The 19,096-nt window shown below is 40.3% G+C and overlaps 1 protein-coding gene across 1 annotated transcript in view; it reads right to left on the bottom strand.

Moving 5' to 3' along the window:
- LOC124595549 (juvenile hormone esterase-like) overlaps nucleotides 1-19,096 on the bottom strand; it is a 124,907-nt gene that overhangs the window by 42,975 nt on the left and 62,836 nt on the right. Inside the window, exon 6 of the mRNA XM_047134329.1 lies at nucleotides 11,929-12,103. Coding sequence (XP_046990285.1) covers nucleotides 11,929-12,103 — 175 coding nt within the window. The remainder of the gene's footprint in view (nucleotides 1-11,928; nucleotides 12,104-19,096) is intronic.

The following is a 19,096-nucleotide window of genomic DNA, read 5'->3' as shown; positions in this document are numbered from 1 at the left end:
TTGAAAGAGCTACAAGCAGTCAGATCAAACATCAATAAGGAAATCGCAAGAAAATGCTTTCAGCTCATAGTGCAATGTTGAAAAACTTACAATGCTGCGCAACAGGTAAGGCCTCTTTCCGCTGCTGGCAAGCGAATTTTGGGTTTCTAGGAATACGTAACTATATTTCTGAAATGCCACATTTGCATACCTCTTGAGTATGACACAGCATACCAATTAAACACAGACCCAATCAAAATCTAAGTGAGTAGTATTTTACTAATTCGTGTCGATAGAGGCATGCTTGTGTACAGATACTTTCGTCGTAAGGTTATCATGGTTAGTTTTATTTCATTTCTTATAATACAGTGCACAATTTTCGTAAGGTTTCCTTTAGTGTTGTTAAAACAATAGTAAACATGAGAGAGAAATTAATCATCAACGATATATGCGAATTCTCAGATGTTACCTATGACAGTCTGACAATGCACATGCAGTTTATTGATTACATGCATGTAGAAAACTTGTTCTGAGTTAAAGCTGTCAAACAAAGTTTGAAGAAGAATAAAATATCACTACCACACGACGGCTAATGTAGAAAATACTTTTCTGACATATTATGGCACGATGCGCTCTCCCTGCACATCTTCGAGATGCATCTGCTGCCTGCTGTCTATTAAACCTGAATAGAACAAAATGTCACAGTAGTTAGCCCTTTTTCCACATGCGACTACTTTGGGTTGAGAAGTGAAGGGAATTATGTTCAAAATTCCATTAGATTGATACCTTCGGCAGAGAGCAGAATTGCGTTTAAAAAAATGTAGCACTGAATGTATTCGAACTCGCGACATCTTATCTATACTACAAGCTGACACGTAGCTACAGCAGCTCCAGAGCTCGGCAACTATTCCTCCAGAACTTTTGGATTCCACAGCACTGTGAGATTATGCATATGGCCAGGTCTTGACTTCTGAGAGACAAACAGTTACAGCTTTTCTTTTGGACTGAACGACGTTTTCTAGTAACAGATAGCGCAATAGAATAGCTCAAGTGGAAAGGAACACTTCCTATTAAAACTTCTGCATCCTACGCTGTTGGCAGTTGTGTGTAGGTGGCAGTTACGTGATTTTATTTCTGTGATTACAAAATAGTCGAATGTATGCACTGGGTAGCCGAGGCAGCTAGTTCATGGTGATTCGGTCAACCAAGTAAATGAATTTACTGAACATGCTGCAAATTACTACAGGGAGCCTGTGTGTCAGAATTCTCACCCAGTGTGGCGCAACTGCGTTACGATAGAAAAATGACTCGCAGAGAAGAGGATTTCGTGGTCTGTTGGACGGATGGTAGGTTGTTATACCTATGGTCTGGGTTCGATTCCCACTTCCGTCAATGATTTTAGATAGGGAGAGACAGATTCCATTCTCTCCTGGCTACACCAAGTGAAGGAGATATAATGGCTGCGTGGTCTGAAAATTCACATTAAAGATGAAATTCCTTCTTTACCAAGTAGACGGTAGGTTGAACCACAATAAAGTCTGGAGTGGCGACATGTAGAAACTCTATCACCAGTAACCTTTCTTATACTAGTTATTTATTTAAAGTGACGACACAAACGCTATGTATGGTCACAGGACACTTATTCCATCTTTTATTTGAGCTTCTGTATGTCGATAAAATTGGTTCTAAACTGGGAATGCAACTCAGACCGCCCTTAACGCGGAATTTGATCCCTTCGTGGCAATACAGCTCGGCTACAATTTGTTGTTTGTTCAAAACTGCAGATTCCTCAACACCTTCACATATTACGCGTGAATGGGATCGAATCCTGGCCCGGCACTAAAGATTTAATTATGCATTATCAAGCTCTATCATGAGAACACCTATCTGCTGGTGGATAATAATTTTGATTTTTAATGTATTTTCATTCGTTGTCAACACTAACGATATCTGACGTTTTTAACTCCCAGTGAGACACAGAACTATTTGCGAGATGACTGTAAGTTCAAGATGCTATTCTGAGCAGCTGGTGGAGAAAAATTCGGTAGCTGACGTCTCTTTGTGTGTAGTCAACAACGATATGTGTGGGGCTCTATTCCCAGTGAGCGCTGAACTCTTCGTCATATTATTTCAGTTCGTCGTGTCATTTAATGTTCATACATATTCTCAACTAGCTGCTCGTGAATAACTTTAATTTTTAATGTCATTTTGTGTTAAATAGTTCAAATGGTTGAAATGGCTCTGAGCACTATGGGACTTAACTTCTAAGGTCATCAGTCCCCTAGAACTTAGAACTACTTAAACCTAACTAACCTAAGGACATCACTCACATCCATGCCCGAGGCAGGATTCGAATCTGCGACCGTAGCGGTCACGCGGTTCCAGACTGAAGCGCCTAGAACCGCACGGCCACACCGGCCGGTCCCCACCATCTGGTATCAATGCATTACCCTATCATCCATTATATATAATCATTTTCATAGTACACTTGATATTATAGATGAGTAGGACACAAGACAGGACATAGATAATGTCCGTTTGACGTCAACAGTGTGTAACATTTTACTTTTTTTGAATAGGACAATGTTCCTCTCCAATAATTTTTAGATTAGTTACAATAAGCTTACGCTGCAAGAGAATTCGCTTGTATTTTTCAATATGTGGTCTGTTGTCGGTTTGAAGGCCTTCCATAACATCGGTAACGTAGTGCAACTACACCGAGGGCTGTCTGGAGTAGGGTGGAGATAGCAATGTGAAAGTTGCGAGCTGTCGAAGACGTTCTTCATATTCCTAATGCGATTAGGACATCGTATACTCTTGACGACGTTTAGCACCTGTGCAGTCAGTCACCCAATTTCAGAATTCATTTTGGGTAATCCTGCTAAATTCCCAAAATATTGTCTTTTTATATTGATGAGTAATATGGATAGTCGTCACGTTCATGTGCCGTCTACAACGCAAATTTAATGTTACTATCCTAGGAACTAACCTGCAATACGTTTTGTATTTCATAATCGGAACTATCTGCATTAACCGTCATCAGAGCAATGTCAGGGATCAGAATGCAGCAGTGCCTTGCTACCTGCTTGAGGACCTGCTTGAGTCGTGTTCTAAGGAAAGGGTAGTTGCTGGTTCACATTATATTACACTAGCGAGAAGTACCGACTTTTCCTTTTCTCTGCAAACACCCAGAACTAAATTCAGTAACTAAATGCTAAGAATATATTTGCATTGTGCCAACTCAAAGATCAATAGATATGGATATAGATACAGATTTTTATATTTAAAGCCATTCTCGTTCTGCGTTGGAATAAACATCATTCATTATTTGCTTGTTCTTGTTACGATTGTTATTGTCATTCTCTCACTCGCAAGAGTTTTCGCATTCCTATTTGGTATCGATGCACATGAAGAGTGGCTATGAAAGAAGGGAATACTGAATGTTACGTCATGCAGAATACACTCATTTACTTCGGCTCCTCGTGATCTACGCTACAGGAGAAGTGAGATACATAAAGTTGACAGTGTGAGGACAGACCTGGTAGCACAACTGTGCAACTACACAGTGTTACCAGATAAAATGGTGCTGCGGAATCGACAGTGTAGTACGGACTTTGCCACAGTAGCAGACAGCTGGTAATTTAGGACCATGACCGTGGATTACACTTTGGTCAGTGCTGGTTAGAGTGCTGCAACTGTAAATGGAAGGCTTTGTTTGATAGTCCTATGCTGATGCTGTCTGAGTAAATTATGCCATTGGATACAAAGCGGTTTAGTTTTGAGACCTAACCCACGAGGGGGGAAGGCACAGTGGTCTGCTTCAGGAATTCCAAGCAATAAAACACAAAAAACAACCCAGGAAGGGAGACATGCATTTGGAATCTGTTCATCATTACGGGGTCAAACAAGAGGGTAACATTACTGAAACAATGATCGGGCTACTTAGTATATAATAGAGCATACAGATTTCAAGGAGGAAACGTATGAAGACGCAGACTTCCTCGTTATCAATATGTGCGGCATATCTTTCGTGTTAACGAAAGTAAATTCCCGCTTTACCTCTTCTTACGTGACAAATGAAATGAATGCCATGAGGAATAGAATATTTGTTGACTGCGTCTCTTCTTGCTTCCATCCTTACCAACATGTTTCTTCATTCTCGTGGTAATCATGACATTCTATGTGTATGCTGCAAAAGATTGCAAGTGGACAAATTCGACATCGAGGTGCAAAGCGTTATATTCCATTCGAATAAGCTTCCGGTGTATTTTTACTTCGTTTGTATTTTTAGATGATTATGAACGTTACGGAAAATTATCTCACATGCTTTATGTTGAATGAGAAACATTGAATGATCCGTTTTGCTTTCCCTACGTTGAAATGATATAATGTCGGCGTCAACAGCCTTCTTCCACGCCGGAAGCTGAAACTTGTATCATTCTGGATTAATGATAATTGAATGTCTCATATGTATACATAGCCCACAAGGCGACGTCAGAAACCATCAGGGGAGAACGCCGCATAAAAACCAAACGTGCGCGCGCGTCTCCACTCTGAAGAACCGTATCGGAGAATCACGGCAAGCATTTCGCTAAAGAGCTGCCTCGTCAGAGAGCCTAGAAATGGCAGCGTCGTAGCAAGTATTTGTCAACACTCTGATAGTGCATTTACTTCCGGGTGTAGGTCGGCGTTACCTCGCTAAATTCACTTGACATTCGTTTTCCACATCGAAGACTCGTACGATATAATCCACTGCAAGATGACACAATTAGAAAGAATATTTAATTTCTGGACTCCAAGAACGGCGTTCTTCACATAAGTAACACCTGTTTGTGTGTGCATTCGGGAGGACGACGGTGCAATCCCGCGCCCGGCCATCCTGATTTAGGTTTTCAATGATTTCCCTAAATCGCTTCCTTAGGAAGGGCACGGCCGATTTCCTTCCCCATCCTTCCCTAATCCGAGCTTGTGCTCCGTCTCTAATGACATCGTTGTCGACGGGACGTTAAAACAGTAATCTCCACCTCCTCTGTTCGTGTGTTTAAGGTTGCGTTTTGAGGCTCAGGCAACATCGCAGTGACTATATTCCGCCTCTGGCTGCCAGTATGTCGTTAGCTCAGAGGTTCCCTTGTGCGTTGCAGTGCTTGTACTATAAGACATAGCAGTTCGAATCACGGTAAAAGCCGCTGACTACAACCTTTTGTTTTCCATTTTAATTAATGGAGTTGCAAACTGCTAGTAAAAATTTCTTATGCGAAATCTGAAGAATGCCTTTAAACATCAATCTTCGTCCGATTTCGACTTAGTAAATTAAGTTAATATCATGGATTTCTGCTTTGCAAATTCCAAGGTGCTTCAAAGTAAAATAGACCCTGAAAAGATTCAAACCGACTGTCAACGATATAAATTTGAGCTTTGTTCGTCATATAGGTCTAACATGTCAGAAGGTTGTTTATGAAGTGCACATGTTCATTAATGTAGTTCCCTTCTTCTAAATTTTGCAATAGCATTTAACTGTAGACGGTTTCTAACGCCGGCGTTAGCAATTCCTTTCCGTTCTCTGAAACCTTCAAAACGACAAATTTTTCTGGTTTAAATCTGATGACCTTAACTATCACTTCCGATCAACAATAAATGCTTCATGAACCCATACATGGAACTCCAAATGTGCAGTGTTCCTGCACTGCTACAGAGCATGCATTGGTAGGTATTCACACAGTTTATCGCATAGACTTACCATAAGGAATGAAACAAGAACTGTAATACACTTTACACCACAGACGCTCACTCTGGCTTGACGAAAACATCCAAACATTGACCAAAAGTTGCACAAATAATTGAGTTTGAAAGGAAAAGAAACGAGGTATGAAGCATTTATAAATTCATCGAATGTAGTGAGGTGGTTTAATTTCGTCCCAGTCTATAAAATTAATTTCGGGCCATACTCAGCTCTTGCCGATTAATGTAATATAATACCCGCCTACTAATCAGGGCGTCTATCTCCGTTGCTTTTGAGCGTGAATGGAAATTGTAGAAATTTTCTGTGGAGCAACATTTAATAATAAAGAGTTTTAAATCATCAAAAGCGATGAGCGGTAGCAGGCGCTTTCGATAAAGAACGGGGGAGTGCAGCGCCGCTGCTGTCGCCACGGCCGCTGCCAGTAGCCAGCAAATGGATCTCGGAGCTTTGCCGCATACGGCGTCCAGAGGAGGACAGTCTGCAGGAAATCTGCCGCAAAATCATTACTGGATAAAATTTTGATATCGGTGTGTCACAAAGCGAAATAAATTGAATCTGCGCTACCATTACATTCACGTCTTCAGCATTCAGACAGAAGAGGCTATAAAAATATTTTATGCCAGCTGCTCTCGATCCACTGACATTATGAACAGAAACAACGCACGCTACCGCTAGACCACAGGCGTAATCAGCCTGGAGTTTCTCTATCATGGGACAAGTTTTCCTCCAGGAAGTGCCGCAGTCTACAGTGTTGCCAGATTGTGCAGATAACCGGACTTAGAAAATTAGCGAGTTGGCCAGTTTTTTTGTCCCATGTCGCGATCGGCGCGGACTTAGCCTCTGAAGCGGCCGGCCGCCGGTCAAGTTTTATGTCAAAGAGTGTACATGGAAGATCATCCACAATAGTAAAAAAAAAAAAAAATTTGCAGATATTCAAGGGAGAACAAGGTGCACTTGGTACAAATACTTGTTTGCGAGTTTCAAGGATGCTTGATACAATTTACAGGATGTGTATGGCAGTGATCTACTACATTATGCACATCAAATTGTTTTCAGCATGGATAACAGTGATTCCATTGCATAACTCCAAAACAGTGCTACAGAATTGGAAGATTTAACAAAATTTCAAACAAAATGTGGACTTAACAATGCACAGCAAACTGCAGAATTGGCCTGAAAATTTTTAGATGAGGAAAACAAACTTGACTCGTCATTCAGTAAAGAATTTTATTTTCAACTTCGACCAATCAGGATTTGAAGAGGAAATGCATATAAAAGGAAACTCGGAAATAAGAGGTACCAAGAGAGTTGTATCAAGATCAACTAATACCAATGCCTTAATGCTTTCGTAAGTTGTATACAATAGGCTATTTTCCTAGGTTAAAAATATGGTTCGTTTTGTTGTCATTGTGATTGATTATAATATTTAAATAGCACTTACAGACAATATTCTCACAAAATATATGTTACTTTTACGTAATTAAAGCTTAAAAATCATTAAATATCAAGCACAAAATATGTGTTACTTTTACGTAATTAAAGCTTAAAAATCGTTAAATATCAAGATCTGGTTACATGATCGAAAATGCTCTGTTACTGGCTGATGCTCTGGTGATGTCACAGGCTAGGAGTAAGATGAAGCTGTACTTGTGTTATAGGAGCATTAGCCAAAGTTACGAGGTTTTTACATAGTTTACTGCAAACAGTTTAGTTATATAGTAATGGAAAATGCAATTACAGCTTTTAAATAACAACAGAAAGGAATTTTGGAATGCTGGTAGTGGAAGCCTTGTGAAAGTTGATGCGTTTAAGCTCCATCGATTTAGAGCCGGCGATATGTGCAATGATGGACATTCTTTTCCCTGCTCTATGCAACATCATTAAATTCACTCAAAACTAAGGAACTATAGAACTTTTGCAAATGAGTCCATATAAAAACTAGATTGTCAAATATCAGTTGTGAGCTATGATCCAAAGCACAACAAAATTATTCTCGGCAGAACTTACTGCTGATTCCCTATGTAGAAGCCAGTCAGCAGAAATATTGCATCTGTCAGGCATTCTGTGGCACAACAGTTAACACCTTTGACTGCAGTGATGTTCGGATTCTGGAAGGGAAGTTTTACACAAAATACGAACATAGCTTTAGCAAGAACTGATTGTAGCAGTTCTTTTGATTGTGGGATGTATTGTATATAACTTCACGTTAGTCTTAGTCTGAGAAACAGACAACAGACGATAAATGCACTTACTTTGCAAACAAACGATTCACTTTTTCGGAAAGCATTACTAGCAAGATATCACCATACATACACAGTACAATGAGGTGTAGGACAATGAGGTTATAGGTTATATATAAAGCATGTGCAGCATGCAGGTGAAAGAAATGTAAGGGGTGTGATGTTTTTTAGTGTAAACTTTAGTTAGTATCTGAAGCAGACTTAAGTAAGATGACAAAACTGCAAAAATTTAAACAATAAGGATCATAGCTAGACAGTACAAAGACAAAAACATTGTTTCTAATAAAGTAAAAAGTGTATGGTCACATTAACAAATACCTTTTAGAATGTGATGTGTGTGACCAGCAATTGCAAATGTAAGTGCATGTAAAGAGCAGGGAAAACATAATAATATTCTGTTTCTGATCGATGTGGTGGAGTTTCATAGTCGTGATTTGATTTTCATACTAGAAGACTGTCAAGTCGTTTTACAAATAAGTTGAACTGTTCTTTTGGACTAGATTTGAACCAGCTATCAGTGGACATTGTCTTCTAAAATTTGATGGTTTACCGCTCCACCAACTGAGGAGCAGTTAGGTAAAATGACACTTTTCACTGGGAGTTTAATTTCGTTGAATGATGCTATCCTTTGTTGTAACAATGGGAGAGCATATCTCAGAGATAAGTTTATGTTAAGTTCACAGTGCAACACATTTTTAATTAAGTTGGTGAACTTGTGTGTCGACATGGTGGCAATTTACCGGTACAGTGCAACTGCATTTTACACATCTTCTCATGCTCTGGAACACTCAAAAACAACATTTCAGTAGTTTTTGTAGATGTATTTGTACAGTTTGATACTATACACCACTTGTAACACATGTTCCGAAATGTAATTTCCAAAACAAGACACCACTGTGAATTAGCATTATGACAGCAGGAACAGTGAACTAACCAATGAATCATAGGAATCACATGACTGTAATAGAGTGTTTTATCGGGCGTTCAAATTATTTGAATTTAATTTCTGTTTTTATAAAAAATATACTGAAATTTAAGAGGGAAAGAAAGCATGTTAGAAGCATGTTGTTGTTGTGGTCTTCAGTCCGGAGACTGGTTTGATGCAGCTCTCCATGCTACTCTATCCTGTGCAAGCTTCTTCATCTCCCAGTACCTACTGCAGCCTACATCCTCCTGAATGAATCTGTTTAGTGTATTCATCTCTTGGTCTCCCTCTATGATTTTTACCCTCCGCACTGCGCTCCAATACTAAACTGGTGATTCCTTAATACCTCAGAATATGTCCTACCAAGCGATCCCTTCTTCTAGTCAAGCTGTGCCACAAATTTCTCTTCTCCCCAATTCTATTCAATGCCTCCTCATTAGTTATGTGATCTACCCATCTAATCTCCAGCATTCTTCTGTAGCACCACATTTCGAAAGCTTCTATTCTCTTTTTGTCTAAACTATTTATCATCCACATTTCACTTCCATACATGGCTACACTCCATACAATACTTTCACAAAACACTTCCTGACACTTAAATCTATACTCGATGTTAACAAATTTCTCCTCTTCAGAAACACTTTCCTTGCCATTGCCAGTCTACATTTTATATCCTTTGTACTTTGACCATCATCAGTTATTTTGCTTCCCAAATAGCAAAACTCATTTACTACTTTAAGCGTCTCATTTCCTAATCTAATACCCTCAGCATCACCTGATTTAATTCAGCTACATTCCATTATCCTCATTTTGCTTTTGTTGATGTTCATCTTATATCCTCCTTTCAAGACACTGTCCATTCTGTTCAACTGCTCTTCCAGGTCCTTTGCTGTCTCTGACAGAATTACAGTGTCATCGGCGAACCTCAAAGTTTTTACTTCTTCTCCATGGATTTTAGTTCCTACTATGAGTTTTTCTTTTGTTTCCTTTACTGCTTGCTCAATATACAGATTGAATAACACTGGGGAGAGGCTACAACCCTGTCTCACTTCCTTCCCAACCACTGCTTCCCTTTCATGCCCCTCGACTCTTATAACTGCCATCTGGTTTCTGAACAAATTGTAAATAGCCTTTTGCTCCCTGTATTTTACCCCTGCCACCTTTAGAATTTGAAAGAGAGTATACCAGTCAACACTGTCAAAAGCTTTCTCTAAGTCTACAAATGTTAGAAACATAGGTTTGCCTTTCCTTAATCTTTCTTCTAAGATAAATCATAGGGTCAGTATTGCCTCACGTGATCCAATATTTCTACGGAGTCCAAACTGATCTTCCCCGAGGTCGGCTTCTACCAGTTTTTCCATTCATCTGTAAAGAATTCGCATTAGTATTTTGCAGCTGTGACTTATTAAATTGATAGTTTGGTAATTTTCACATCTGTCAACACCTGCTTTCTTTGGGATTGGAATTATTATATTCTTCTTGAAGTCTGCGGGTATTTCGCCTGTCCAACACATCTCGCTCACCAGATGGTAGAATTTTGCCAGGACTGGCTCTCCCAATGCTGTCAGTAGTTCTAATGGAATGTTGTCTACTCCCGGGGCCTTGTTTTGACTCAGGTGTTTCAGTGCTCTGTCAAACTCTTCACACAGTATCATATCTACCATTTCATCTTCATCCTCTTCCATTTCTATAATATTGTCCTCAATTACATCACCCTTGTATAGACCTTCTATATACTCCTTCCACATTTCTCCTTTCCCTTCTTTACTTAGACCTGGGTTTCCATCTGGTTAGAAGCATAAAATGATTAATTATGTCATGTTAGAAGCATAAAATGACATAATTAATCATTAACACAATTTCCAGAAAAAGAGTCAAATGCACTATTATGCAAACTGTTAATCTAGATGGTAAATTGGCTGGATAGTTATTCATTGTGCTTTGAGACGTTGGAGTTGCTCTGCTCCCTACAGTTCTTTCTCATGTGTGTGATCTTGCAACAGTGGAGTATATTTATGTCACAGAAAGCAAGAGTGGGAAAATGGGTGTAAGAAAACTACAACTATGGTATGAGCACTACTTTTGGCCAATAGCTGGTCAAAATAACTTGCCTTTGCTTGATTCCTAGTCTGCAGTTAAAGACCATACTTTCTGTCCCTCCTGATAAGTGCCTGACCTTGCAATTCATACCACCTGGAACCACTAGACAAATTCAGCCCTTGGATGTTTGTTTTTTCCATACCTACAAACATATTATCGCAATATCTGCAGCTATTCCTTACAGGATAGCCAGTTTGACAATAAGCCCCACAACAGAATGTTTCGCATTCAGTTGCATACCATCACATTCCATCAGTTCTCATCACTCCCTTATACCAATATGATTCTATATGCATTCTTTAAGAGTGGATACCAAGCTGTATGTCCTGCATGGGTTGTATCTCCCAATGAGTTCGCCTCTGATCTCAATGGTGCAAACCTTTGTGATCAGTGTGGCATGCAATTCCTCATTCAGTGTTCATGATGAAAGCTAATGGTTTGTTTCGAACATTTCTTGAATGTTGATGATGTCGATTTTGTGAAGTGTTATACATATATTCTATAGAAGATTGATCAATATACCTCTCAGACACTCATTTTCTGTCATCCTCCAATACATGTGATGAGTCATTAGCAGCTAATATTTTTCCTGTAGTAATTGTTAACCGAACACTTTCAAACAAACATTACTAAATACTGAACTTGCTACCTCACACTCAAGGGGTTCCTTGTGTGTCACCAAGTGACACTTGACAAAAGACTTAACACTGTCTATATCCTGGCAGATACATTTACACCAGACAACAAACAGTTCTTGGGACAAGATATTTGTTCAGATTCCTATCACACCATCCTGATTTATACTTTACATAGCAGCTGTTTATCACTTCTGGTGCATGACAGAATACTTTTTTAAAGAAGGCAATTACCAATTTCCTCCTCTATTTTCCACAAAAATGGTTAGATTATTCTAGTATTGAGCACTATAGATGTTAATTACTTACGCAAAGCTTTCCATGAAAAATCATCTTTAGTGCTTCCAGTCATCAGTGGCACATGAGTAAAATTTCCTGAAAGGAATTGTTTTGTTGGGTCTTCTGTTAGAAATCTCTCTGCTCCATTCCCATAATCCTTTTCAATAGTTGCTTTGTATATCAATATTGGATCATACACAAATTCCTGAAGTAGAAAAATTCACTGCAAAATTGATATTTTGACAAAGTATACATATAAGATCATAATACAAATTAATACCACCACCTTCCTCTGTCTCACTTTTTTCCATCTTTTTATTAGTTTTTTCAGCCTCCAAAAATAATCCTTTATTCCAAAATCTTGAGACTGTACTTCAGTCTCCCTAAATATATTCCCTACTTTGGGACACAATTAAATTGTGACTTTATTGTAACAAAAGTTTCAGAGATATTTGAAATTTAAAATACAATTTGCTGTTACATACACATTGTGATTCCGTGATGATGTTACAAATTTTCAGGAATGATGAAGAAGGTTAAGTGCATCAATATGAAGTAAGTGACGCTTGTCTGGAAATGACTGAGTCGAATGTTGTAAGTGAAAACTGTTTTAATACCTTTGACAGTGGACCTCTTCTACTACAGGCTTTTTGCTTCCCATATTTTGGGAGGAAATAGTATGAACCAAAACAAGAAATAAATGTCCAGTAAACATGGGATCTAAGATGCATACCTTAAGAGCTATGAGCACTTGTTCATGTTTGTTATTGTGAAACACATCAGAGGAGTAAAGTTGCAGGTATCTTCTGCGATCTCACAAAAGCATCTGACTCCATGAACTATGTCTTGCTCATCTACAAATTGTACAAATATGTGATTAAGGACAGTGCTATAAATTGGCTTACATCATCCTTACACAACAGAAAACAAATGGTAGCTATCACCTCAGATGTAGTGTATTATGATTCTAAATGGAGTACAGTACCACAAGGTGCATCTCAAGGCCCCATTTTGGGGCCAATCCTGTTCCTAAGCACACTGGATACCTTAGAAAACTGGTTCCAGTTAAATGGGTTGAAACTGTACATTGCAACAACCCATATGATACAAGTCAAAGCCAAACATTCCAAATGTATGGAACTTAAAATTCAACATAACAATCAACGTATGAAATAAGTTGACACAGTCAAATTCCTGGGGCTAAGTGTGGACAATAAATTAAGCTGGAATACACTTCCTATGAAATAAACCAAGCAGTTTTGCACTTGCAATGCAGATACTAGCAAATTCCAATGACTTGAGTACGCAAGAAATTCTTTGTCATTTTTGTTTTGAATCTGTCATTAGATTTGGGATAATTTTCTGGGGAAGTTCAAGTAGTGTATAACGAATACTAAAACTGCAAAAGAAAATTGTCCAATACATGTGTACTACACAGCAAACAGAGTCTTCCCATTATTTTGGAAACTACAAATCCCAACTGTTCCCTCCATATACATTTATGAAATTATAATCTTCCTACACAGCAGACAAAAATTATTTGAGGGAATCATTTTAATCAAACATGTAACACAAGAAATAAAAATAATTTTATGCTATCCATGCACCATTTGAAATTATATGCACGGACTCCACAGTATATCAGGATGACAATATATAACAAGTCAATGGGCAAAAACATGTTTAATATGAAGCTAGAAATTTTGAAAGCAAAACTACAGCAGGTTCTGTGGGAGAAATGCTGCTATTCGATAGAAGAATTCATAGAGGATGAAATGATAATTTGAGCAAGGGGGTGATTAAGTGTTAAATTCTATTGTGTATATATATAACAAAATTGTATTATTATTATGCTGTTTGTTAACATTGGCTGTTCTTTGTTTATGGTGAAACTTTACCACAATTTGACCTGCCTCCTGTACCTGAAGCAAATGATTTAGATTATGTATGTTTTGAGACAAATAAACCATAATTCACAATTCTTCTACTAAACAAGTGCTCATAGATCTTAAGGTATGCAGTTTAGAGTCCATGTGATACTGTACATTTTTTTTCTTATTTTGGTCCATACTACCTCATCCCAAAATATGGAAAGTAAAGGGCTTGCAGTAGAAGAGGTCACTGTCATAGTTGTCACAACTATTTCCATAACTTTTGACTTGATTGTTTCCAGACCAGGTCCTTAACCTCAAAGTGATACATTTATCCTTCTCCATCATCCCCAAAAGCTTGTAACACCATCATGGAACCGCCCAGTATGTTCTGTCCTGATCAAAGAAAATAAACAATTAGTCCAATTCAGTTATTTATATTGATGCGTAGAAAACTCTAGGGAGAATAAAAGGAATTTAAAAAAGTAAATTTACAGCAGATGAAGTGACAGCTAATGAAAAGAGGAAAAAATAAAACACATAGTGACAATTACAGCTTCATATTTCATAACTCCACCTTTGTAAAAATATAATAGCAAAGGCCCCCTCTTCCACCAATATGACAATTATGTGTAATGTTTGTTAGTGTATATCTAATGCTGAATTGTGTGTAAAACATTTAGCAACAGTAGCCATTAAATAAATAAAACTTACATGAAAAAAATTTCATTGAATGGATGCCCAGTATTAAAATTAGGATCAGTTGCATTTCCCTTGCTGCTCCAGAAATTTAACAGATGACTTCAACTCTTGTTCAGAAGATAATACTACTTTAAAAACTTATATTCATCTAAAACTGAAGGGCTAAAAACACCCAAAATGTCCACTCACTAGTTTGGGTGATGATAAAACATTCACCACTAAGCATAAGAGGCATATGAGCTGCTGTTTTTGAGAATCAGCCATTCCATTTTCAAAACAAGGATGGAGAAGGAAAATGTGAAGTTCTTTCAGAGGATTAGCTATTACAACCATGTAGCTTATGAGGACAAGAGGGCTACCATTAGATGTGGCTGAATGAAAATTCTATAGGAAAAACAAATAGGAGCTGAAAAACTGAAAATTAAGAAGTAACAGAGGGAGCAGTCAGTGTGTCAGAAATATAGAAAGGAGAAACTGAAAAGGCAAATGTGTTAGAGGGTATGCTGGTAGATGCGATTGAGAAAAAGAAGATTAAAACAAAAGAGAACTTTGAAATGTATAAAAAAATGGGGTAGCAAGGGAAAATCCATCAGTTAGTAAATATTAAAGGGGATTAAACATGTAAAAGATTGGAAGGAAGTGAAACGCAAGAGAAAAGGCTATATTTTCTCACTTTCTTTCTGTTATCCCTTTGCCTCCCTTTCTATCTTTTCATTCCTTTAAATGACAAATCTAGGCAAAAAGGCTATATTTTCTCACATTATTTCTGTTATCCCTTCACCTCCCTTTCTACCTTTTCGTTCTTTTAATACTTATCCTTGTTTTTTGTTTGTATGTTCAGTCATCCATTTCTTCCATTTTCATTTGTTTTTCTGTTTAAATAGCCATCTGTAATGACCTCACTATTGATAGAAGATACAAACTTCCTTCCCTTCTTTCCTTTTCAGTTTCTCATTCATTCCTTTGCTTTTAACTTCTCGTACTTCTCTTTTCCCTTTCTACACCTGGCACACTTTTCTTCTCAGTTACTGACTTCCCTCTACACCACTTCTATCTCTCTCATTAGCTGCATTCTGTTTTTTATTTCCATCTGATGATATCCACTCACCTGTTTCCCGAAAGCTGCAGCATGAAACAAATCACATAACCCAGATGGTAAAAAGGTGAAAAAGTTTGAAGTGAATAAACAAAAATGCCAGAGAGGGCATATAGGAAGAGAGCAGAAATAACCTCAGAATGAGAGGTGGAAGAAAACAAAGAGATAACAAAATTAGCAGATAAAATTGTGAAATAGAGCCAAAGAAGAAGAAAAATTCTGTCATATAGACAGAATTACTTTTTGCTGGAGTGCTAACTCACATATGCAGACTCTGGAATTGAAAAGAGACTTAGAACATTAGTAGGAAAAAAAAAAGAAAAAAAAAGAAACATAATAATACTACATAGAGCAGCAGGAAATTAGATATTGCTGACTGATGTAAATAACTTGTATTTAACGGCAGTCGTATCAATATATATTGCTGGACAAAGGGATGGGTAATTAGTGGCTGAGAGGGAGGCAGCAGATGTTCTGCTAGGAATGCGGGAGAGAGGGATGGCAGGTGCCCAATCTAACCATGTGATACACAGATACTGGAGCTGGTGAAGTGTGGCGCACCACGAAGAATGGCGGCATGGACTGGGAGGGCGTGAAAGGGCAAATGAAGGGGAAGCTGTTGGACAGATGCTATGGGGACAGTGGGTTAACAGAGACTGAGATCAGGAAGATTACATGAGCAAATGATGTGTTGCAAGGATAACTTCCATCTTTTTAGTTCAGATGGTGCTGGAGGAAAGGATCTAGATGGCATGGGTTGTGAGGTAACCATCACCTTCAGCATGTTGTTCTCAGCAGCATGTTGTGCCGCTGGGTGGTCAATTTTGTTCTGGGCCACAGTTTGGCAGTGGCTATTCATTCTTGTGGGCAGCCTGTTGGTTGTCATGCTGACATTAAAAGTTGCACAGCAATTGCAACAGAGTTGGTATATGACATGGCTGCTTTCACAGGTGGCCCTGCCTCTGAAGGGATATGACTGACAGAACAGGAGTAGGGAGTGCTGGATGGATGAATTGGGAAGATCATGTACTGATGTGTTCCACAGGGATGTGACTGCTGTGACAAGGGGTTGAGAGTAGGAGTGGCTTAGGAAGAGAGCAGGAAATTGTGTAGGTTGGGTGGGAAATAGAACACCATTTTAGGAGGGGTGGGAAGGGTCTTGGGTAGGATATCCCTCTTCTCTGGCCACAATGATAGATGATCAAAGCCCTAGCAGAGGATATGGTTGAGATTCTCCAGTCCATGGTAATAATGGGTGAGGAGAAGGGTGCTCCTTTGTAGCTGATTCTTGGATTTGGTGGGAGGATTAGGGGTGCAAGAGAATATGGCATGGGAAATCTCCCTAACCTGTGGAATCCCACCCACTTACATAACCATAACAATTTTTTTCTCTGGATCCCACCTCTCCTTTCAGTATCCTTCACAGATCTGGTACTGCATCTCCATGGTGCAAACATCCCAGAACCACATCTGTTCCCTCCGCAAGTCAGTGTTACTGTGCAGTCCCTGAGCACTCTACATACCACCTTGATAAATTATTAAACCTGTTGGCATCCGAGTCCTGCCTTGGAACACTACTGCCCATCAACACCTACCCTACCCACAGTGAACCCCTTTATCAGTCCCTCATAGCCTCCACACGCTGCCTGGCTGACCTTTTCAGTTTACCACATCCTCTAAAACTCCACAAAATCCAGATCTCATACAAACTCAAAATACTGTTGTTAACCTTACCACCAAAATCTCAATCCTACACTCCTGGAAACTGAAATAAGAACACCATGAATTCATTGTCCCAGGAAGGGGAAACTTTATTGACACATTCCTGGGGTCAGATACATCACATGATCACACTGACAGAACCACAGGCACATAGACACAGGCAACAGAGCATGCACAATGTCGGCACTAGTACAGTGTATATCCACCTTTCGCAGCAATGCAGGCTGCTATTCTCCCATGGAGACGATCGTAGAGATGCTGGATGTAGTCCTGTGGAACGGCTTGCCATGCCATTTCCACCTGGCGCCTCAGTTGGACCTGCGTTCGTGCTGGACGTGCAGACCGCGTGAGACGCCGCATCATCCAGTCCCAAACATGCTCAATGGGGGACAGATCCGGAGATCTTGCTGGCCAGGGTAGTTGACTTACACCTTCTAGAGCACGTTGGGTGGCACGGGATACATGCGGACGTGCATTGTCCTGTTGGAACAGCAAGTTCCCTTGCCGGTCTAGGAATGGTAGAACGATGGGTTCGATGACGGTTTGGATGTACCGTGCACTATTCAGTGTCCCCTCGACGATCACCAGCGGTGTACGGCCAGTGTAGGAGATCGCTCCCCACACCATGATGCCGGGTGTTGGCCCTGTGTGCCTCGGTCGTATGCAGTCCTGATTGTGGCGCTCACCTGCACGGCGCCAAACACGCATACGACCATCATTGGCACCAAGGCAGAAGCGACTCTCATCGCTGAAGACGACACGTCTCCATTCGTCCCTCCATTCACGCCTGTCGCGACACCACTGGAGGCGGGCTGCACGATGTTGGGGCGTGAGCGGATGACGGCCTAACGGTGTGCGGGACCGTAGCCCAGCTTCATGGAGACGGTTGCGAATGGTCCTCGCCGATACCCCAGGAGCAACAGTGTCCCTAATTTGCTGGGAAGTGGCGGTGCGGTCCCCTAGGGCACTGCGTAGGATCCTACGGTCTTGGCGTGCATCCGTGCGTCGCTACGGTCCGGTCCCAGGTCGACGGGCACGTGCACCTTCCGCCAACCACTGGCGACAACATCGATGTACTGTGGAGACCTCACGCCCCACGTGTTGAGCAATTCGGCGGTACGTCCACCCGGCCTCCCGCATGCCCACTATACGCCCTCGCTCAAAGTCCGTCAACTGCACATACGGTTCACGTCCACGCTGTCGCGGCATGCTACCAGTGTTAAAGACTGCGATGGAGCTCCGTATGCCACGGCAAACTGGCTGACACTGACGGCGGCGGTGCACAAATGCTGCGCAGCTAGCGCCATTCGACGGCCAACACCGCGGTTCCTGGTGTGTCCGCTGTGCCGTGCGTGTGATCATTGCTTGTACAGCCCCCTCGCAGTGTCCGGAGCAAGTATGGTGGGTCTGACACACCGGTGTCAATGTGTTCTTTTTTCCATTTCCAGGAGTGTATGTAAGTTTTAGTGCTACCCAAAGGCCTCAACCGCAGCCCCACACCCAAGTTTAACCAAGGTGCAGTCATCAAAGGCCTAAAAGACCTACCCTCCTCCTCCTGATTCCTCCAGTGGAAACACTTATTTGCACCAACCCCTCCAACCAAAGCTAATTAATTCCAACACTGATCCTTGCCTCTCCCAGTTCATATCACCATTCTACTGTGACCCTCCCTCCTTCCCACCCAACCACCCTCTGGAAAACACTGTTGTTAACCTTACCACCAAAATCTCAATCCTATGTAAGTTTTACTGCTACCCAAAGGCCTCAACCGCAGCCCCACACCCAAGTTTAACCAAGGTGCACTCAT

This window comes from Schistocerca americana, chromosome 2 (genome assembly GCF_021461395.2).
Source record: "Schistocerca americana isolate TAMUIC-IGC-003095 chromosome 2, iqSchAmer2.1, whole genome shotgun sequence".
Taxonomy (NCBI): domain Eukaryota; kingdom Metazoa; phylum Arthropoda; class Insecta; order Orthoptera; family Acrididae; genus Schistocerca; species Schistocerca americana.
Note: the sequence above shows the minus strand (reverse complement) of the source record. Positions and strands in the feature narration are given on the sequence as shown.